The 24,225-nt window shown below is 40.1% G+C and overlaps 1 protein-coding gene across 5 annotated transcripts in view; it reads right to left on the bottom strand.

Annotated features, from left to right (window-relative positions):
- smap1 (small ArfGAP 1) overlaps positions 1-24,225 on the bottom strand; it is a 93,147-nt gene that overhangs the window by 34,742 nt on the left and 34,180 nt on the right. For 2 of the 5 annotated variants that reach the window (XM_051076695.1, XM_051076696.1), the window contains exons 5-6: positions 23,656-23,724; positions 20,674-20,751 (exon numbers count right to left, since the gene is read on the bottom strand). In XM_051076695.1, the coding sequence (XP_050932652.1) occupies positions 20,674-20,751; positions 23,656-23,724 (147 nt within the window). The remainder of the gene's footprint in view (positions 1-20,673; positions 20,752-23,655; positions 23,725-24,225) is intronic. The other 3 variants (XM_051076697.1, XM_018694644.2, XM_051076698.1) reach the window with 3 other exon arrangements.

The following is a 24,225-nucleotide window of genomic DNA, read 5'->3' as shown; positions in this document are numbered from 1 at the left end:
ATGGTGATATTAGTCTTCAGAAAGCAATATCATTCAAACTCTGGAGAGTACTGCGTCACCAGCTCCCCCTGCACAAATGATGCAACCTGAAGCCCACAAAACGTCCACACACCTACAGTACAAACACACACATGCAGCTTCTGCCCTGAACAGAGAGCCTGGAGACCCACTGAGACTGTACTCAACAGTCTTATGCAACACAGCATTCTACTGTCCTCCTTCACACGTACAAGAGGCAGATGAAACAAGCGCCTTATCCTCAGAGGAGAGACAGGATGAGGTGATGGAATGAAAAGAGCAAACAACACTAAAAGAGGGAGAGGAAAACAAATAGCGTAGACGGAGATGAGTGGGAGATGAGGGAGGAAAGGAGAAATACAGAGGACAAATAGTGGAGGGACAGGAAATAAGAGGACGAATAGGAGAATGAGAATAAACATGAGGATGATTGAGGGAGGCATGAGACAGACAGTTGCAGACAGCGCAGCTGACAAGGAAGTCAGAGGCAATGGTGGCAGAAGCTACTAGTACTGCAGCAGCAGCAGCAGCAGTAGCAGTTATATCTTCAAAGAGAGAGATAGTTATTTTTTAATTGTCCTATTTTAATGAGAAGTAAGCCTTATTTTCTCATCTACTCCATTTCTAATTTTCCATTAATGCAAACTCAACCTCATTTTCCCCCAGGTAATTCAGCATAATGATAGATAGTTGGAATGATGGATGAATATATGCCAGTTCTGGCTACTTTGCCCTGTTGTCTGTCTGTGTCAAACAACTGTTAGTGAAACTAAACTGCCTTTGGGCAGCTGGAGGTTTAATGTCATATTTATACAGGAAGTGTGGCTGAAATGAAAGCTAAACACTTGCACACATGCCTGCAGATGTGTCACATTAAAAGCCTACCAGGAAAAGGAGGCATCCTTTGAGCTGCTGGAAGACTTTTAATGTGAAACATCTGTGCAGGAAGTACTGAGTTTCACTGGCAGTGGCTTAACACCAATCAAAAATATCCAAAGTAGCAATTGGAATTATTTATTGACTAAGATTATGACAAAACAGTGTTAACTCTAATACTGTTTTTTCTCAGTTTTAACCAAAAGTGGTCACAGCATTTACTATGACGGGGTCAAAGGTCATCAGCAAGGGGTCAAGAGAACGGCCTTCAGCTAGGGTTCTACTTTCTGTGATTGTGAGCATGCAAAGGTCCTTGTAGTGTGTATATGGGGCTCTGTGTGTGTGGATGTCTATGTACCCTCTACTTTGTTGTGTCTGTGCAGCCACCGTGCTAGATGGGCACCAACTGCACATGCACTACTTAGATTAGTAGACTAGCGGATTAGAAAGATGTGTAATAAGAAGGACTATGCATCTGCGCTGTCCGTGTCAGCTGCGGTCATTCTCATCCAATGCCAAAGACCATCACTGAACAGAGATGGGAGCTTACGGTCTTTCACCACCTGTGATTAAATGACAGACACTTCACAGTTAGATGACACGATGACCTCCAAGCCAATTCCATTTCCTGACAAAGCCCCCCCCACCACCCCCGGTTAGCTAGGCTAACAGGGGTGTAACAATTCTGAATCCAAGACTAAAACCGTGATTCAAATGTCTACAATCTTGTTGCATGATACAGGAAGACAGCAGTACACTGTTAGTTGCAGTAGCACTGCAGGGAGTGGATTGTCTTCCTGTAGCTGACAGCTGGCTTATTAACACTATAAAAGAGAATAATAAAACTGCCACTGGTTGATGAGCCAGTGATGCCTAAGACAGACAGCCAAAGTGGAGGAAGGGAGAAGAAAGAAAGGAAAACCAGAGAGTTCACAGAGGAGGAACGAGAGGATAAGGGGGTCAATTGTGGGTTGATGGAGAGGAGAGAGGGGAGAGGTGAAGACAGAGGAAAGAAGGGGCAATTAGGAGGAATGGGGAGAGTGTTAGATGTGGAGCGAGGAGGATGGAGAGATGTAGGCAGGTAAGACGAGGAGCCAAGGAAGCAGTGAATGGAGAGAGGAGGTGGACAAAACAACATGAGGAGAACATAAATGATAGGAGGATGACAAAGGGAAGGACGGGGAGGGAGGGGAGAGATGACATGATGACTGATGATGGAGGAAGAAATGGAACATGAGAAACAAAGGATGAACTGAGGGGAGATGACAAGAGGAGAAAGATAAGGAGACAAAGTGAAGAGAGGAGGAGACAGTGGGCAGGAGGCCAAATGTGTGTGTGGTGTGTGTTCAAGTGTTGAAAGTGTGTATGTGCGTGGAGAGAGGAGAACTGTGTTGAAAATGCATTATCAATACAGACTGAGACATCCATATCATCAAGTCAGCAGCCCCCACCCCTCCACCCCATCTCTACTTGGAAGCACACAACAAAGTCGCTGTATGTGTGTGTGTGTGTGTGTGTGTGTGTGTGTGTGTTTGCAGCACCGCAGTAAGTCAGAGGCTGTTAAGTGTGCTGGGCTGCTACAGTTCTGCACCATTCAACACGATCTGTCACTCAGCTGGTGGCACTGACACACACACACACAATCTAAAAGGTTTTGTCACACAGAGGAGATCTTACGCTGCCACACGCAAGCATCTCTTCCACCCAGTTACATTCATCTGACAGTCATGGAGAACCCATTGCATTTAACACACACACACACACACACACACATCAAGACAAACACAAACAGGTAAAAAGACACATTCATACATATAAAGTTACCAACGAACACAAAAATCCAAGTAATGCATGCAAATGTGTACTAACACACACAGCACAAACTCACGCACATTGGTACCTAACACACACAAATGCACTCACACTCTATAAATATATGCATCCACAGAGCCACAAAACAACACACACACACTCTCTTGAGTGTTTGAGGAAGGTCATGGATTGGTCTGACAGCTGAAGCGTGACGGTGCTGTTCAGGGAAAGAATACCCAATCAAATCAAAACACTGGCAACTAACACACACACACACACACACACACACACCAATTGAAACAGAGTATTTTTAGGTATTTTGTGAAGTGAATCTTATTTGTCACTAAACAGGAGAACTTTCAGAGCAACAAGATTCTTGTTAGGCTGTGTGTTTTTGAGAACGTGGCAGCCATATTCAGGTTTGAATTTGTGTGTTGCATTTAGAGAACACACAGACACACACACACACACACTTAACAGATGCTTCACTTCAGGGAACGCACATCCAATGCCCAGCTGGTCTTGAGGAGCACACATGACGAACTGGATTTGGTATACATGCACGCTCAGGCACAGGCTCACACACATGGATTTGGAGAACACACACACACAGCTGGATTTGGGAAAGGCACGCGCAAAAAGCTGGATTAGCACGCTGATGCTGACGTGGAACACTGGGCAAACAATCTACTGGGGATGCAGAGAAGCTTCCTTTGGTTTTTTTTTTGTCATTTTAACCTCCAGAAATCAAGGGCATGTCAGTGTGTGTCTGTGAGGGTTTTGTAGTTTAGTCAGGCTGTTTTTTGCTTGTCTCTTCCCACACACCCTCTCATGTCCAATTCCAACACAGAAGAAGCAGGATTGGACCTCATGTTGTTGCTATGAAACCCATCTCCACCGCTTTGCATAATGTAATTGGATTTATGGTGTTTTACATGAGGTGTCCTGACTTTACTGCACCAGTGGCTTCAACAACAGACGCAGACCTCTGGTGTGGGTGTGTCCATGTCCAGTGGAGAAAGTTGACTAAGAACTTCAAACTCAAAGTGTGTAGAGAGACAAAATGAGAGAGGAAGGGAGTATAATTGCAGTGTCTTCTTGTGATAGACTGTGTGTGTAAATTAGTGGGTAAGATAGGTGGTATTTTAGCAACTGTGAATGAGATTGTGTTCGTGTGTATGCGTGCAACAGTATGTAGAATTGGTGTGTGGCAACACTGGAGACAGGAGGACCTCATTTGACAAGAATATTCTGCATAAAGTCAGAGTCTGTCTGCTCTGTATTTGAACCTATTTTGCATAAGTGGGCAGTAGTGGTGCGCTGGTCTGGGTTTTTGGAGCCACCTATTGCTGGAAGCAGTATCAGCTGGTGCTATTTGAAGCCTTCTATTTATAGTGTGAGAGAGTTTTTCATTTTTAATTTCATTTTTTACCACACTGTATATAAACTATTAACCGCTCAGGTCTAAGTAATATTTTCATATTTTTGGTTCTCATAGTCTCCTTGTGTGAAACTCTGCACATCAGGGGGGGGGGGGTCCTTGCAGTGTGTACTGAAGAAAACTGTGTATCATGATGTTAAGAGTCACAGGTTTAAAGGGGTTGAAAGTAACAACTGTGACTGGCCATGATTGCCACAGCCTCTAACATCCATCCAGCCATCCATTATCTAAGCTGCTTATCCTTACAGATCGTAGGGGAACTGGAGCCTATCCTAGCTGACACTGGGCGAAGAGGCCGGGTACACCCTGGACAAATCACCAGTAGCCTCTAACTTGCCCTCCTATACTATACGATAATGTATTCTTTTTGATCCCACCCTATGACCAAGTGTATTACAGGTGTGCCAGGTAAGACTGGCCATGAAAATACCAAAGTGTGTTTGGCATGCCTCTGATGCACACTTGAATGCAATCTGCATCATGCTGCTGGGATAATGAAAACAGAGTCCAAAGAGCATCAACTTTGAAGTACACGGGAAATGACATGCTGCTGTTCATTAACTGATGGCACATTATGTTGCTGCCAGTTGGTGTTCTCTTTCTGTTAAGTCTCAAACACATTTAGGATCAGGTCTAACCAGGTACATTTGGATTGAACCTGGATTAAAGGAGGTGGTCTCCCTAGGTTCCTACATATAAAATAATGAAACTGAGGGTTTACTGTAGCCTACATAAACAATGCAATTCTCAACCGAAATCTAGGGGGTCACAATATTATCTGACAAGGGCTGTGTGATTAATCGTAAAAAAAAAAAATTAAGTGTCTCGATTCTTACATGTACGCAATCTTATTTCTAATTGATGGGGATTCACTCGCTCTAATTTCCCCATGTATTTAGGTCACGCTGCATTCACATGTTGACTTATTTGCTTCACAACAATCCCAGTAGCTACAGCAATCACACCTACACAGTGTAAAACAAAACACACTATGTCACTAATTAACTTTCAAGCACACAACTCAATAATTTCTCTAATTTCTCGTTGTCATTCACAGCTCTCCACAGTCAGTCCCTGTTACTATAGTAACCCGACATGGTGTCAGCACGTGTAGGACAAGCAGGGACGAGGCAGACAGGAACAGATTGGCCAGCCCACACAGAGTCGGAGCCAGAAAGTTTTCACGCTAAAGACAAAAAATGAGACAGGAAAATCCTGGTGGCGAGGGTGAGCGTGAAGTTGTGCTCACGTAAAAAAAAAAGGAGCAAACTCCCTTGTGTGGAACTTTTTGGATTTAAGCCTGACGGTAATGTGCAAGGAGTCATAATTTCAAAGCAATGCTTGGCTTCGTTGCAGCAGCACATGGTAACTCTATAACCATCTTAACACACGATAACCTTGTACACACACCGTCAGGCAAAGCTGGACTTGTCTTGGACTTGGAGCAAAACACAATTTAATGCACCAGCATCTTGTAATTACCACTTGCAGAGGCCGCTGTTGCTGAGCAGAAGTTACATAGTGTTGCTTTAAGATTAGAATCTTTACCTATCAGACACTGTGTGATTTTATCTACTGACTGTTAACACTAACCCAGACTGGAACAGTCCCACCAATTATCACACCCTTATCGTATTAAGAATCAGTTTGACAGTCTTTTCTGCCTTTACAGAAAATATGTTTTGATTAAACATTTTTTAATTCCCTCACGGCACAGACAGACACAAGTGGCTTTCTTGCTACTGGTTTATTTGTAGATTACTCTCCAAATCCACCGTGAAACCTGAACAGTGTTTACAAGACAATAACCATTAGATCATGCACCGATTACAAGTACAATACAATTACAAGTACAAGTACTTATATTTGAGTACTTGCTGATACCGAATACCGATATGAGTACTTATTAATGCCATTACACTTTGTACATTTACTTGAAAACGTGTCTTATTTTCATCAGATATTGTCATTCTCTGGCTGTAAGAAATTGCTATGACTGACATTTGAACATTCCATTATATATGGCACTGCCACACATTTTACTCAAATAGAAGTACTGTTATTGACATTTTAGCATTCAACTGCATCTTTTTTTTTTAACAAACAGCCTTGCCACATATTTCACTTAAATATAGCCCTGAAATATAACTGTACCAACATAAAACTGTGGCAGAGCAACTAAGGCATTATCATGTAATAAGCAACGTCTGTCTTTTGAAAAAGTGAGGGGCAGGTTTTTTTTTTTTTAATGAAAAGCAGCTTCTCTGCATTATCAGCTGTTAGTCTGTTTCAGTTTTCATCTACAATGTGGGACACTGAGCTAAAAAGCCTTTTACTTTCCACACTAATGCTGTTTTTTAGATGTTTTATCAGATTGCTTGTGTTGAAAGTACTCGCTTTGGTCCCTCCTCTTGACAACTTTACTTTTGTCACCATCATCCACTTTGAAATACCTCCACACAGCCGACATTGCTCCTCCTTGCTCTCAATTAGCACCTGGACGCGCAAACTGAATGTCGCGCTGCCGTAAAGTGGTATCAGGTGCTGTGGTATCAGGACACTTTTAGGAATAAGAGTATGAGTACAAGAAGACAGATACCCGATGCTGGTATCGGTGCATCCCTAAATAAATACAAACAAAACTAAACAAAATACCTTGGTTGGTTGAATGCCGTAAAAGGGAATAATCTTTTAGTCTTTAGAAGTTTCTTTAAAAACAGTTTGTATCACGTTAAATCTGCTGTGACGAGCATGTAACTTTTACTGTTGCACAGATGTCCATATAGCTTGTTTGCTAAAGCTGCTTCGGAGTTCCACTCCAGCGAGAGCAGTAACGAGACTTTCATGTAATTTAACTGAGACTTCAAAATACAAATACCATAACCTTTACTAAATAAAATGTCTAAATGACAAATGCAACTCGAATGGATTTTCAATTATGATATTTGGTCATGATATATGGTCATAGAAAAGTAAACAAATTATATGTACACAATATAACAACTTTTACAATTTTTGTTCAGTTGTCTGCTCCTAGCTATTAGCTTCTGTGTCGACTGAAACCCACACTGATGTGATAGATATAGAGTGTGAGGCAGAAAATAAAGGTTTATTCAGTCTGATTATCAGGGTACTGAAATATTAATTGAATTGATAATGAGAATACTGGCACATAGTAAAATAGCTTCATGCTCCTACTACATGTTTAACGCCTCAACCAGTCACCTGTTCCCTGTGATATTCACTGATCACCATCAAAATAAATACGTTATGGACCATCTCCTTCAGCAGGGTCAAGACATAAATCTCTGATTGGCAATAAATCTGTTGTATGATATATTTTACAAAGCCCTGAGCTCTGTAAATGCTAACCAGCTCAGTGGACATGGCTCACTCTGTTTGAAGAGGTAGGCTGGGATATAACAGTCTCAGTGGCACATAGGCTCTGCTGCATCACAGCAGGGGAGATGTGCGTGCGTTTGTGTAGTTGTGTGTGTGGTATTATATATCATCTGTGCATTTAGAGTGGGGGATGGTGGATCTCTGTGTTTACTATTGTGTCGTGTCTGTCTTGTGTGTGTGTGTGTATGTTTTCTTGGGAAACAGACCTGACTCGCTTCCTCCAGTAGTGCAAATCCAGCTTATTGATTAGCCTCCTTGTGGCTACACTATCGATCCTTTGACTGCTAGACCTCAGTGCTTCTATGTGTGTGGTGTGGGGTGTGTGAGTGTGTGCATGTGTCACGTTATTAGTCACAGAACGCTGCTCCTTTGGCTGCCCTTCACACTATCCTCTCAAACTAACTCTAATCGACCACAGATATGCTTTAGGTGCTGCTGCTGCTGCAGTGTGTGTGTGTGTGTGTGTGTCATCCAATCTCAGGAACCTTTGAGAGCCCAACTCAGTCCAGATGCACAGAGCACCTAGCGATAACACACTCCCTAAATCCCTGCACTGAATGAACAAAGATACACATAAACGCATCTACACACATGCATGTGCGTGGACACACACACACACACACACACACACACACATACACTCCAACACTCCAACAAAGGCAACCGCCAGTGTTTTCCATGAAGGAGAGCAGCCTCTTGTTCTCTTTGATAATTTATTCATGGGCTGAAAGAAAAAGACAACATACAGCAGCAGTCTAACGGGACGACAGTGATTTAGTGTTTATAGAGAGAGCGACAGACATACATGCAGAGAGCTAGAAAGAAAGGGGAGGAGAGAGACAGAGGGAGGGACAAATGAAGGAGAGATGAAGATGAATGGAGGTGAGGAGAGAGTGAAAACAACTAGAGAGATAATGGAGTCACTTCTTGCCTAAAAAGCACTGTGTGTTTTTGTAGCGTGAGTGTTCAGTACACGGTGTCCTCTCTCTTTGCGTCACGTTACACACTTATCCCATCTATTTCTCTCATGTCTTTACTACATTCATGATTGTGTATGTGATAAATATCTCTTTTGACTCACTAATCTTAATTTACTGACCATGTGGCTGGTGTTTGCAGACACAAAATCTCTGCCAAAGTGATTCCTGGCTTTTTAGTTAGTTTGCAACAAAATGTGAAAGTATAAAAATTCAGCAACACTAATTGAAGAGTCTATTGTATAAAGGAATTCATTTGTTTTAATGAATGAATAAAAGAACAGCCTACAGTACACTATGAGAAGGCCAAATCTCAGACCCCACAATATTTACTCTGCAGCATTTAGGGCCTGTAAGGTCCAGTTCAGGTTAGTATAGGCTTTGGAACACTGGACCCAAACAGTGCTTGAGGACACCATGCATTTCAAAAGCAAAACAGTGTTCAAAAAGGCAGAATTTGAAAATACAACAACCCATCCCCCCCACCTCACCTCAAGGAGCAGATGAGTACAGGCAAATGCACACGCTTCCAAGATGCAAACAATACAAGCACCACAGCTGCAGCCATGATCCTTTGGCTACGGTTAGCAGTTAGCTAAACACAGCCACTCATCACCTGCTTTTATAGTAAATCCACCTACACAACCTAATCAACCACCACAACACATTGAGATATTTCAGGAAAATGAATCAGCCTGTTACCTGTCCTGAAGAAGTACAGCAAGTTCTCTCCACCTCTGGAACGCATCACAAAATCTGTCTAAAAGGACATACACATGCATCTAGAAGCCAACAGCCAATAGGAACATTCGCTCTCTCTGCAAATACCTGTGCTTAGCCAAAGTTTCCCGTCACGTATTGGATTTTCTAAAGCCTGAAAATGGAGCCAAGAGGAGGCGCAGAGGTCTGGTCTACTCTCAGACCACTTGAATTAATATGCTGGAAGGTGGTTATGAAATGTTTGCCCAATGATGCCAAAAAAAGACAAGCCTCTCCAGATTTAATATCTTGTTTTTGTTGTTTGCTGAGTTTGCAGAGGTATGCTGAAACAATATCTCAATATACTGATTTCATTGGCTTAAATGTATTGTGCTATATATAATAGTATAATATATAACTAGAGAAAGCTCAGCAGCAAAATGTTTTTGGTTAAGATAACTGTAGTGCTGCATGAAATATCTGATTATTTAACTGCATGTCATTCTCAAAGCACTTGCTAAATAAATACTTGAGTATTTATTTATACTTGAGTGAACACTGAGTAACTGTCTAGTTATCTCTGTATTGCCTCCATCCTGGGTAAAGAGGGAAGAATAGCTTATTTATTGATATCATTGATACAGAGGTTTCTCTGTAACAGCTGGTAAACATGTTATCACTTTTTAATTCAAGATTGTGGAGAAGCTGATGCTTCTAGTTAATTTTTCATCTATGAGGTATAGCTATTAAACAAGACTAATGCTGTAATACAATTTTAATGAACATAAACTTTTTTCTGTGCCTTTCTCGTTCAACATCCTCCTCTTCTGCATCAACACACCACTGCATCTGGGTCCTCCACTGATCAGAGCATTGCAGTAGGTATTCTTCAGACAGTTGTCTCAGAAACTCTGTTGTTCTTTTCTTAAATTCTGACACAGACTCAAAACGTGTTCCTTTGAACTCAGATTTGATCTTAGGAAAAAGGAAAAAGTCACACGGTGCTAGATCAGGTGAACAGGGAGGGAGATCAAGCACTGGGATTTGTTTTTGGGCCAGAAACTGTTTTTCCTTTTGATGAGGAGTCAGAAGTTTTGGGACAACTTTGGCACACACTTTTGTCATGTTCAAATTTTCATGCTGTCTCTTTATCAATGGAGACGATTTCTGCTCTCATTCTTATACATATTGTCCTCGATCATTTCGAACGATTTGTTGAATGTTTTCAGAAGTTTTTGATGTGCATGGGCGCCCAGAACATTCATCGTCTTGGACGTCCTCTCTGCCTTCACTAAGTCTTTGGTGCCATTCAAACACACGTGCACGTGACATGCAGTGTTCCACATACAATGTACGAAAAGATTCAGCTGCTGTTTTGTTCAATTTCACCAAAAATTTCAAGTTAATGCTCAGCTTTTAAGCTAATCATTTTCTGATGCCTCAGCAAAAGCACACGCTTTTCAATCAGTAGCTAACAGTGAACTAAAGACGTCACTTATTGGAAATTTACACCAGTTGTGTGTGAATACCCAACCTTTAATATATAATACTTGGTGTGACTGTGAACCACGTGCTTTTATAAGCCAATCTCGTTATTTTAATAGCCACACCTCATAAATATCCCAACATATCCCAGAGTTCCTTCTGTCAATTAACAGATACATTACCCTGCATGCCCTGTAGCTGAAAAGATAAAAAGGAATTTATTTAGCCTGAGAAGAGAGTATTTGAGTGGTTTTTAAAGGTCAAAAAACTGTTCAAGGAGCTTTCCTGATGAGCAAAATCAACAGGGCCATGAAAAAGGCCAGCACAAAATATTACTAACCTAGTACAAAACCATCAAACACTATCTATCACCAGTTTACAATAAACAAAGGACTGTTAAAGTATATTTAAAGTCAACGTGCACAATTTTCTTGTGTGTTTGCAAAGTTCACCAACATAGAGTCGAGCTCAGGGCCTATAGACCCTATTAGCACTGACATAACAATTACGTCATGGTGTTAGCTGGAGGCACAACAGAGGAAAAACTGGAGGCAAACGCTCATTACCTAAATGTTATCTTGCTGTGTGCCAGAATCAAAAGGAGTAGTGGGTCTGAGTCACTTTTATTCACACAAACACACGTTTATAGACACACACGCACACAGACAAGCAGGAGAACAGCTAGCTGCCAGGACTAGCTTCCCTGTCATCAGCAGCAGAGCTGCTCTCATCAGATTGTGTGCATTTAGAAAAGGCCAAAAAACGTTTTGGACTTTTAGACATTTGGGGTCAACATCTGTCCATCCATGATTTTACAGAAATGTATAACACTTGAGGCAGATTTTGTTGCATGCAACATAAGGAATTGTCAACCTGTCTCCTCTATGTGTGTGCACAGAGGGGCTAAGACACACACATGAGCTGGGGTAAGCTGAAATGAAATGAGTGCACATAAAATAGGTAAATGGCATAAATAAAATAAATGTCTGGCCATTCCATTAATAGCTATTCTGTTTTGCTATATCCATTAATATACCAATGAGTATTCTTTGGAGGTGGTACCCTACTATGAGAGCTTTCTCAACAATATTTATGCATATTTGCAACACTAATATTTGTGATAGTAGTTCTGGTCTAAACATATTCAAAGGTAAAAGTTTTTCAAGTCTTAACCTACCAACACACGTGCTAGTTCTGGAGTCATGGTCCAGCAATTTGTACGCTCTCCATTACCCCCAACTCCCTGTGTTACACATGAACGTTCTGAACCAAAGAAAACATTGTTGTTGCCAATAACTGCAAATCCAAGCACCACTTATGTTTCTTTCAAAGCAGTTCATGTGAACAGCTAGACTGCACTTCCTGATTTCTCACAGTCTGAATTATTGATTAGGTCATAACTCACATCTATGTCAAGTGACCTAATGAATCTCTCACTATCTCTCTAGGCCTTTGACTCCCCTTCAGTCCTCCTCCATCTTATCTGGTGGAGGCTACAACGTCCTACAACAGACAATAAAAGCAGGTCTGGCATGGATCAGACCATGACCAAATGAAGAGCAATAAGATTAACGAGCAAGTGGAACTACTGCTAGGGGACTGAATGCTGAAGTAAGGTAGAGCATGCAAGTTTCAATCACTATCACACTGGACTGACGTGCCGTGAAGGGACAACACCACTTAACATCTGCTTGAACACCTGTGTTACGGTAGCTTCAAGGAAAAATCTACACTTTACTGCACTTGATTAAGGACGTAAAGAAGACACCATCAATTATAAAAACCAACATGTTTCAGCAAATATAGGCTTCTTGAGTTCTGCAACATGATAATAATAAAACTTGTGATATATAACTTAGTCTCACAAGCAATTCTCTCTGCTGTATTTTAGACTTAGTAAAACATCTAAAACTGTGCAGACACTGGTAAGTTTTATTAAACTTGTATGTTAATTCACACAACACATTTTAATTGGCTGGGCCAAAATCTGTGACTTTTATGCTCGCACTGTGTAGATCCATTGGCCAGCCATGACGTAGGTGCTCACTGAATGTATACAGAACTTTTTAATAGCTATGATAGCACAAACTTTAAGTCTGTCTGTAGAGCACTAAGGGCTTGGTTATAAAGAACTAGATCAGACAGCACACTGTGTGACCATCCAAGGAGTTTCTATCTGACCCAAATGGCCTCACTGGAAGATGGAGTGAAAAGTTAGTCATCACAGGGGAGAGGGAGGAGACACAATATTGGTTAAAAATAGGGATAATGCCACACATTTTTATACATTCATAGTGTTGCACTGGGTGTTCACATGAAAAGTGCCACAAACAGTTTGTAACAAATGAAGAGAGAGTGTTCAAACCCTGGCTCCTTTCTCACCACCACACAAGTGGCCAATCACAGCGTTAAGTGGGTGTCAATGTAGGATTGTAGGTTCCAGAGTTTCAAGAAAAATACTGGACAAAGACCCCTCTAATCTGACAACAGAAAGGTGTGGGGGGAGCTATGTGACAATCAACCAAGCAGTTCAGACAGAAACATGATCATTTGTGGGAGGATTCTCCCAGCAGAGAAGATGACTGAGCAAATTCCTGAATACAATCAAGACTTCATGGAAATGTTTAGTATCATGAACATATTACACAAATTTGCATGCATTCATATTAACCCTGGTAAGTTAGTCTATGTTCTTAACACAACGCTGTCAATCAATCTGCTAAATCAATCAAGATGAATGTAGAAAAACAGTTTTGATGACTCAAAAGGGTTTGTCCTGAGCAGGCGCAAAGACAGCCTGGACCAGAGGTATTAGTGAAACAGAGTACTTAGAAATGTAAGGAAACACACGTGGGAAAGCTGAACAGTCTAACTACAGTTATTAGTTATCCAGTTCAGTTGTTTCAAATATTCCCAGGGTCAGGAAGGAATGGCTGTAGTGAATGAAGAGAAAGATGGTGAAGATACAGACTATGGTGTCCAATCCAAGCCACAGCAAGTAAAATACTACTCCAATAATATTAAAACAAGCTCAGTACCGGTTACAACAGATGTACTGACAGCAGCCATCTGAGAAATTGGACAGTGGAACTGCTCAAACTGCAAGACAACCACAGATGATGACAGATGATTACTGATATGCCAGCAATCCAACCAATCTTCCAAGAGGCAGACTGTTGCCAAACTGTTGTTGAGCATTGTGACCCTCATTAAACTGTACATCAAATGACACATAGCAGAAATTCAGCCCAATTCTGAAGTTAGTCTGGGGCTATCAGTCTGCAGCTTAATCCACACAGGTAATAGATGCATATGCTAGATGGCACTGAACTAATGAGGTAAATGAATTGAACTCTTACCAAATACACTCAATCCACTGAAAAATGAATACTTTTGCATCAGTGAACAGACTCGATTCAGTTTGGAAAGAGCCAGATCTTTACATTTTAGCTTTCAGGCATTAGCCATTTCTCTCATCCTGAATAAGAGCAAGTAGATGATAAATGAACTGCATTTGTATAGCGCTTTCCTAGTCATATTGACCACTCAAAGCGCTTTACGCTAAAGGTCACATTCACCCATTCACACACACATTCATACAGCGGTTATAAAGACACACCAAATTGAGGTTCAGTATCTTCGACCCACAGACTGGAGGAGCCAGGGATCAAACCACTGACCTTCTGATTAGTGGGCGACCCACGCTCCCTCCTATGCCCCAGGAGAGATAAACAGGTAAGGGTTCACGAGCTTCTAGAGAGGCATGACAGTAAATGTGCAAGACTGAACCTATGACCTTTTGGTTCCAGCACCATGTTACCATCCTCTGAGCAGCCCTTCCACCTGTGCCTGAAGAACAGGATCTGGCCAAAGTCAGTCTTTAATGTTGCCTCCATCAGTTTCATATCAGTAAGAGTGACAACATTTCTATAACTGATGCCTATGACAATATGTATAAATAAGAAAAAGAATTCAACCACAAGCACATGACAAATAGAAAATCTTTTTTATGATGACGACCATTCATGAATTTTGATACAGTACTATTTCCAAGGTTCAAAAATGAACTTCAGCACTTATCTTGGGCATGGAAAAAAAAGAGACTTCAAAGAAGACATGGGAACTTTTCTAATGAACAGATGCTGCAAGAAATGTAGGATGCAGTGTTCTTGGATCTTGACCCACATTAGGGACTGAAGGTAAGGATCTCTCAGCCTCTGCTGCCTCCTTTTACGAGTCCCCTCGCTGTATGAAACTGCTGGAGTCACCCTTTAAAATATGGCCAGTGTGATTTCATGGACAACAACATTTATTAATCTATAGATTGGATAACACATAATGTGATTTAATCAGATTCATAATATTATATTATCATAGTGATACTATACTACTATGATGAATTATTATCACTGTTATTGTTATCTTTGTTTCCAACATCCCAGATTTCAGTGTACTGTCATCTGAATAACATGCAAGCCTATCCACCCTGCTATGCATAAAAAATTGAATTTCTTTTTTTCTATAGAAAAATTGTCAAACTTCTGATTGATTTTTGCAATTTTAGAAACAGCCTTGAAAAATCTACATTGATTGTAGCCTCTCTCAGACTTTCATCAGTAAAGTCAGTTCAGTAGCTGGTGGATTGACAATATTTTAAACTCTGTTTTTGTTTAGAATTGTGTGACTGTGCGAAGAAAAGCCAAAGTGCTCCTTATGTAAACCTCTGGAGAAGAAAGGAAATGAAGTGAAGTGAAAGGAAATTAAATATATCTGTTGATTAAAGCTCGGTCTGCTCCATCCTGAAACCATTGTGTGTGTGTGTGTTTCTGTGAGTATCCTCTCTACAGATAATGTACAGTGTATTATCTACATGGGAAGATGAAAGGTGTTGTTGTATGATGGGGTTATGTCATGATGGTACAGTATGTCTTTGTTTGAGAGAGAGGGAGAAGGCACGCAGCAGAGTGAAGGGCAGAACAGGAGTCAGAGAGAGTCCCTGTTAATTTAGTTTTACTCTCAGGGTCCTGTCCTACGCCCAGCGCAAAACAGCACCAAGCACAACGCAAGCGACTTTGCTAGTTTCAGACCGACGTGATTGTCATTTTCCCGTCTAATGCCCATGTTGATCAAATCACAAATGCATTTGAAGCCATCTGAGCATGTTGGTTATAAAATGACGTGTGGTCAGGCAGATTTTTGACACATTGCTATCATGAGGCAGTGGAGAGCATTTGCACAATTGACCAATAAAAACCTGGTCTGAAGTCAAGGGTGCAGTATTTCACATTATCAAAAGAGTAATATTCACCTACATATGCAAGTGCACAACATGTGTACACTCTGCTTGCAACACACACGCTGCAGCAGGGCACAAACATGCAACAGATTAAAAATAAAAAGGCATGCTGTGTGTTGCATAACGTTGAATATGACACTGCCATGTGTCATGGACGTCTCTCTCTGATTCCCATGAACCCAAATACACCAGCAGCAGCACAGGCAAGGACAGACCAGTTCTTTCATATCAGCTCCATTACAATAACAATCCGCCAAGGTGCACCCAGCTTTTAAATGGAATGGGAGATGGTACTCTGCTTGGTTTATTGCATCTTATGCCCAAAACACACCCATGATTAATAAAGAGACTAAGTACAACCCTTTTTGAACCATTCATTTAGCGCTGTGACCTTTTTTTCTGCTGTTAAGCGAGCAAATGTGGATTTGGACTCACTTGGATGCACTTGCTTCATGCACTTTAGACTGTTAAAACAGAGTCCTTAGTGTTTTAATGAAAATGCATATTAATTTTAGTCATTTGATTTTGTTTGTTTTAGCCTAGTTTTAGTCAACTAAGACATTTTTTGTCTAGTCACCAGTTTGTGTACAGTTACCATGGTTACAGGTTCAGGTTCTATCATTGTTCTCTACAGTAATACACAGACTAATATCAATGTATCAGAAAAACTCTAATTATAATGTAATACATTTTGCCATAGTCTTCGTTTTCAAGGGTTACTTTATATTTAGCCTTAGTGTTGAATGATGAAAAATAGGTCGTCAAGGTCATCACACTTTTCATTGACGCAATTAACATTGTGAGACAAGGGGGAAGTGAGTGAGAGACAAGAAGGGTGAGGAGGTGAGAAGAAAGAGACAGAAACATGGCTGTCAGCATGTTTCCTGCTGTGTTGGAGATTAAACAGCTTCCAGTGCGTCAGCATACACTGAGACTAACAAGTCTCCTTCTGTTTCTCTCTCTCTCTCTTTCTCTCTCTCTCTCTCTCTCTCTCTCTCACACACACACACACACACACACTACAAATGTCCTCAATATCTCCTTGACACTGGAGCTCATCGACAGCAGGAGCAGCTGATAAGGAGGAAGACACAGAGATGAACAATGCCACATATCTCTGCCAGCACACACACATGCACAAAGCATTAACCATTCCTGCAACAAACAACATGTATTGCATACACAAACACACATATACACTACATCAATTGTGTAACCTATCTGCAGGACAACTGAGAGGCTGCGACCTCCTGATTTCTGATTCAACATCTCCTTTCTCTCCTTCTCTCTCTCTCTCTCTTCCTGCACAGTACTGCTTTGAGCTACATGCTAAAATGTATGTTTACCACGTCCGTTATATTTGCTAATTAGCACTAAACACAAAGTACAACTGAGGTTGATTGGAAGGTCATTAGCTATTGGACTAGGTCAAATTTTGACCTGCTGATGGCACAAGATGAAAAGTCAGGGGATCACCAGTGGTATTATAATTCATCCTGAGAGTGACAGGAGTATATGTACCTAATTGTGCAGATATTTCACTACAAACACAAATCTGAACATCATTAGGTGCCAGAGGAAAAGTCAGGCGATCACCTAAGTCATCATCTTGGGACTATGAATTTATGTACAAAATTTAAAGGCCATCTCTACAAGTTTTTTGAGACATTTCAGTCTGGACCAAAGTGGTGATCAGAAAGACCATTTGTTGATGTTGTTGTTTTGCTTTTGTTTTTGTTTCTTTTTTAATAAATTTGAAAAGAAAAATATGAAAAATGTTTTCAATTAAAACATAAATTGTATGACTATTACAAACTATACTTAACATTTGTATGTTACATTTTTATTTTTTTTATTTTATTTTTTGTATTTACAGCCTTTGTGTAGATATTGATTTAATTAAGTCTGTTCTATGGACACATCACACTTTCATTTATTGATTTTCTGTGATGCCAGTTGAGGCTAAGGCTGCATCAGTTAAGTCTATGTCAATCTTAACCATTTTAAGTGCAACAACACCTGAGACATCACAGCTAGTGCTAGCTCTGAAATGTTTGTGGTTCATATGGGAAGACAGAGTCTAGAGGTAATTGCATTTTCATCGATTGCTAATCATCATATGCTGATTGCTTTTGATTCCATTAAAATAAAATGCAGTATTTCTTTTTAACACTGATATTCGCTCGAGCAAATTTATTACAGCACTGTTCTTAATATCAGACCAGATATATTAACACAGCAGTAACCTGAGGCAAATGACTTCAATGTTCCACAAAAAACAACAGTTGATATTAATAGCAGGCACATGCATGTTGACAGACTGTTGTTCAAATGCAGTGTTATGATTTCGGTTATGATTCATGATTGTGATCCCAGGTTTTGATAATGATGCCGTAGACATGAAGGTACACGCAAACACCAGAAAGAAAGTGAGTCAAAAACAGACATGACTGACTTGAGACTACGATGCCAGATTCAATGTGCATTAGTGTGACTGCAGCACAGATCAAAGGGGATCATGTATGTAACTCATTGGTGGACAAAGTCAAAGATGTCACTCACGAAAAAAAAAAAAAAGTCTACTTCCAGCTTCTCAGTGGCTGGAATTTACTGCTGTTCTTTGTCTAAGTCAAAGGAATATTTTCACTGCTTTCAGACTGTTGGTTGGGAAAAATAAGCAATTTCATGACGTCAGCTTTAGGAAATAACCAACAGATTAACTGATAATTGTTATATAATGAGGGAAAGGGAGGGAGAAATGAAGGAGAGGATCCTAGTCGGCGATAGACTAATTTACTGCAGCTCTACTGCATGCTTTTTTGTTGCTCTACCACTTTTCAACAATGCTTTACATTTTAGAGCAAATCCTCCACACCACAACAATCTTTATATATACCAGTGAGAATTTGCACCTGCTTTTTACAGGCAGATAATTTTCATGCAAAAGCTATGTTACATTGACCTATGATCTGGCCAAAAAATCATAAAAGATCAAAATGTTATCAAATGATAAATGATATCAGTCAATATCAATAGTTATCATGATAAAGTCAAAGCATTATTTCTTTCAAGTTTTAATGCTAATTTTTGATCTTCCTGTCTCGGAAATTATTGATATGGAATAGTCATTGATCATTTGTAATATTTCTATCAAGGAAAATTATATCAATCTATATAGAATTAATTGCTATAATTTTCATGTCATTTTATCTCCCTGCCTTAATGTGAGATTAGCAACCAGTATTATCATATTATTTGCACAAACATCCTCTAAATGCATATACAGCAAAGAGGTGTAGCTACCTGTAATTATATGAATATGGCTACATTTCTGAAATGAGGTGAGAAGAATGAGAAAGCTACACTGGTACAAAAATACGTCAAGATAGAAATACTGCATTCAAATGAAATGTGACAATATGTTTAAATATGTTGTAAAGAGCCTGAAGTGCTCAGTTTGTGAGCAGATGGAAGCAGAGTAAGAAATGTTAATGCTAGAGTATAGATCCATGTATGGTTACATTTCACTCTAAGTGGATACAGTTGCCCATAGCCTACATTTCTAGCTCCCTGTAGAGCATCTGATCACATGCACATACACACACTCACATATATATATGCAGCTCTATCCACACCACTGTGATCTACAGTATTCCTTCACTTTGCAGGCCATGGAAATACTCTGAATTTACCAACCGTGACCCAGAAACACACACTCACTCTTTCACTCCCCCTATCTTTCACAAATACAAGTGCGTACACACACACACACACACACACACACAAAGTGAAGATAAGCATGAATATACCACAGCCCTGGCGTGTATACACATACACTCCATCACACACCCACAACCACTGACCTCTGTTCCAGACATCAGTAACTGCAGCACATTCATCCAGGCTGGTGTTACATTCTAGTCAAGCCTGCATTAGTCATTTACTTATCCTGGCTAACAGCAGTACTTTTGTCTTTCATTTATCTTTCCATTATCTTTCAATTTATCTTTCTATTCTGAATTCAAATGCTATGCAAGTTGTCTTTCATGATGTTAAGACATCCTTCTCTGATGCAGTGAGCATTAACAGTCTATCTGCATCTTAAAAAAGCTAAATTTGGCTCAATCTGCCATCAGTAAGGGCTTCATTTATTACACTCAGTGACGTAATCCTTTGCAGCTGAGGTTCAAGTTACACTATCCAACAAACTTCCACTTTTATGGATGAGATCATACTTTTAAAGATATGGTTCCTATGTTGTTGTCCCTGTGCATGAATGAGAAATGCTCCATACTGATCCACGGAGCAAAACCACAGCATCTGTGAACAACATGAATGTTTATGAGGAGTTTCCCTTGAGGCTTCAGCTCCTGCACCGGTGGAGTGACTCGCCCTCTCTGTTGTTGCACATTGTGCATTCATAACAGCACACTGACACTCATAAAGAAGGCAGCATTTCTCCTTGTCCTCGTTCAGGCATTCAGTACCTAAACACCAATGTACACAAAGCACGATCAGTGTCACTGGACTGCCATACTCCCTGACATACAGGAACATACTGACATACGTTCACTTACCATCTATGCCAGACCTTGACATGAACTGTTATTAGAAAAAAATCTGAGAGTTGCAACATGTAATCTGTAACTTGTGTGCAGTGTTTGTACCTTTGTGTTGTTGTGCCTCTCCACTTTATCAATGTCCTTCTCTTTCTTCTTCTCCTCTTTTTTCTTTTCACGCTCCTTCTGGGGAGGAAAAAGAAAAGATGGTGTGAGACAGTGGTGCATTTGCTGCAGTTTATATAGCATATACTATTAATTCATGTCATACCATTTATTGAAGCCACATACACATACTAAGGTTAGGACACTATGGCTTTACATGCACTGTACATGTTCAAGCACGTACTCAATTTTCTTTCTCATGGCAGGGTGCAGAACATAAGGTAAGATAAGATAGACTTTATTTATCCCACTTGTGGGAAATTTACATGTTACAGCAGCAAGAGACAAGAGTGACAAAAATAAAAAAAGAAAAGATAAAAATATAATATAATATAAAAAAGGCACAGAAGGGTAAAAAAAAATTAAAGTGCAGCAATCAGCATTAAAAGTCTCTGTAATAAACAGAAATGTGGAGTTTGTAATATAGGAAAAAAACAAGACATCCTTTTAATTACTAGAGACTAGTGTAACTAACCATAATAATGTATATTCACATAGAACTTGACTGAATCTGACTACAATTCGTATTATATAAACACAGAACACAGTATATAGGTACTGATTCTGCAGCAAACAGGATATCATATTGATAACTGACATGTTCCTGTCCTGCCACGCCATAATTACTATATAATACTGCTTAAGCATGCAGAAAGAAAGCACCTTTCTTCATTAAATCACCATTTGACGTCCATTATAATGTTCTATAGGAGGAAACATGAGGCAATGGATGAAGATTTGCTATACCTCACTGGCAGGTTGAAAACAATTAGATCCCATTCCTTAATGTGATTTTAATGTGCTCACAATGCAGATTTAATGTGCAGACATTATTAGACTACAGAGAGTTGATGTAGTGTTTTCAGGTTAATGGTTCTGTCTTGTTTTGTTATATGTAAATGAGGCAGTGCTGTTGCCAGCCACCAACGTGCTTCAGCTAATGACTGTCAGGATACCAAAGAGGAAAGCTTTAGCTTAGCGGGTGAAGCCCGACAATCTAGCCATTAACAACAGTCTGTTCCTCTCTGTGCCTGCTTCTGTCTGTATGTTAATTACTTTACATGGACTTGTCCATGTCTTTATAGTTACTTGTGTTCAGATATTATTGGTCTTGAGAACATAATAAATAGTCATGCATATAATCAATGTCTAGAAATCGTGCAAATCAGAATGAACTTTGGGAGTATCTACCATTATTTCACAATCACTGTCTTTTGCACTCTTTTCTGAGCATGTGTACCGTATAAGGTCAATGGTTTTTTGACTTTTGACTAAGAACTCACACAGCATATTATCAAATCTGTCACACACGGACAGCCTGCGTCAAATGTCATGGTTTGTCACAGGGAATTTTTTTTTTAAATTTTTGCTAGAATCTTAGATTGCGAAGATTAATCTAAGGATTTCAGAGCAGCAAAATGAAAGCAAATATGGCTGCTGTTTACATATGAACAGTCAGTCAGAACAGCTGAAGCCAGATACAGAGACTGGTCCTCAGTAAACTAATTGCAGTGACTGATGACTTAATATTCTTGCCTATCTTCAGCAGGATGGTTATATTTTGGCTGCATTTTGTTGACATACCCATCAGTAAGTTTGTGTTTATTATCTCTACGGCTGTGGCAGGCACTAAGTCTTTGACTCTATTAACTATGAGCTAATGAGGCTAGCATTGGGCAATTTGCTCCAGCAGCATTAGCAGGCTATTATACTCCCATCTGATCATCACTAATAAAACACAGCAAATTACAGCTGGAATCCTCCTCTACAAATCATGTGGCTTTTGTTCTAACTTATTTACACAGTTAACACAAGAGGGAGTGATCAGAAGTCAAAGTCACAGATTTTGGATCATCATTAACAAGTGTAGCGACGCACAGTATCAGTATTCCAGCAACTCTGGTGTTCTACAAGGTACAATTACTGTTTCTGTTTTGTTGTAAAAAGGTCTGTCTTTGTAGGAACGCTATTCATAATATTGTAACACTTGATGCAAACAATTGCCCATTGGATTACACTGCAGCATCTGTTTGCGGTTGCTGGGTGCACTGTTTTTGCTCAACACAGCACCGATTCCAGAGATTTTTGGAATCAATCATATACACCCAAAAACATGGGACAGTAAGGCCCAGGTTCATAACTACCAGTACTGAGCACAAGTAGCTAATGAGAAAGAAGAAAAAAAAAATCAGTAGCCTCCACCTGTTTTTTCAATGTTTAACAATACATTTGATCAACTTTTCATTTTTTATGCTGCTCATCTCACTTTCATGTTGCAGCCAGTTGTAAACATTAATCAGGCTGCCACTTCAAACTGTAGAGTTTCAGCTTTCTCATCCAACAAAAGCTGAGGACAGCTCTTTGAGTTTTAGTCATTTCTAAAAGGTAAACCAAATTAGTTTCAATAAGGGATTCAGAAGGCCTTTAATAAGGATTTAATGCAGTGAGCTAATGCTGGAATCAGATTTGATAAAATGCTGCTGAACTACTGCAAGATTATGTATAAATATTAATTAGGAAAAAGGACAAAAAGAAATGTACATTTTGTTTCTCATCTCTTGCTTCTTTGAACATATTTGAGTGACATGTTTTACATGATGCTTGAATAGAAGCCTCAAACCAAAGCTAAGACTGGGACTCAGTCACAGCAAATGTCTCATGTAAACTATACAGTCGAATTACATTTACATTACTTGGGATAGTACCTGACATTTTATGTTGCGAATTATTCAAGGTGAGTATCAGAGAAAGAAATTATATAAGCCAATCAAATACTTTGCCACTGACTGACTTGTTCTGGCCTTTCACTTGGACAAACAAAACACTGACAAAGGACATGACGACAACACCACAACAAATCTATATAACGACAGTACAACAGAACACAACCACAACACAACACCAGAGTACAGAGGAGACCTGTACCTCCTGTCTGCTCCTGTCAGGCTGGGAGGATGGTGAGGTGGAGGGAGGAGCAGCCTCAGATGACTTCTGCTGGCAGATAGAAAATTTCAGACAGAGGGTTAGACACAGACAACAGCGGAGGAAAAGGAGGAGAAAATGAAGACAGACAGGAAGAACAAGGAGAAGAGAATGTGGAGAGAGAACATTGCAGGGGGAGAAAAGTGAAGCAGAGAGAGAGCTGAGTTAATTAGAGGGAATGAAGGAGAATTTTCTCCACTACAGCAGGGTACACTTTGCTTCAGTAGAAGCTGCAAGCCACGGTTATATTCGGCCTCACAGCTGCACAGAATGAATGGTGTCAAAACAGGCTCTAACAGACCCACAAACACACACGCACACACTTACGGAGCGCGAGGACGACCTCCATTAACCTGTCATTGACCTGTGAGACAGACTGAGCGCGGGCTTGAATTGAACTCTGCAGTCTACCAGCAACAGCAGCTGCTTGTTTTCACAACCCACTTTTTTTTTTTTTTTTTAACTTCTCTGCTCATCAGAGTGTTTTGCAGAGAAGAAAGTAGTGATCAAACA

This window comes from Lates calcarifer, linkage group LG16_LG22 (genome assembly GCF_001640805.2).
Source record: "Lates calcarifer isolate ASB-BC8 linkage group LG16_LG22, TLL_Latcal_v3, whole genome shotgun sequence".
Classification (NCBI taxonomy): Eukaryota; Metazoa; Chordata; class Actinopteri; family Centropomidae; genus Lates; species Lates calcarifer.
This window is presented reverse-complemented; position numbering and strand designations above follow the sequence as displayed.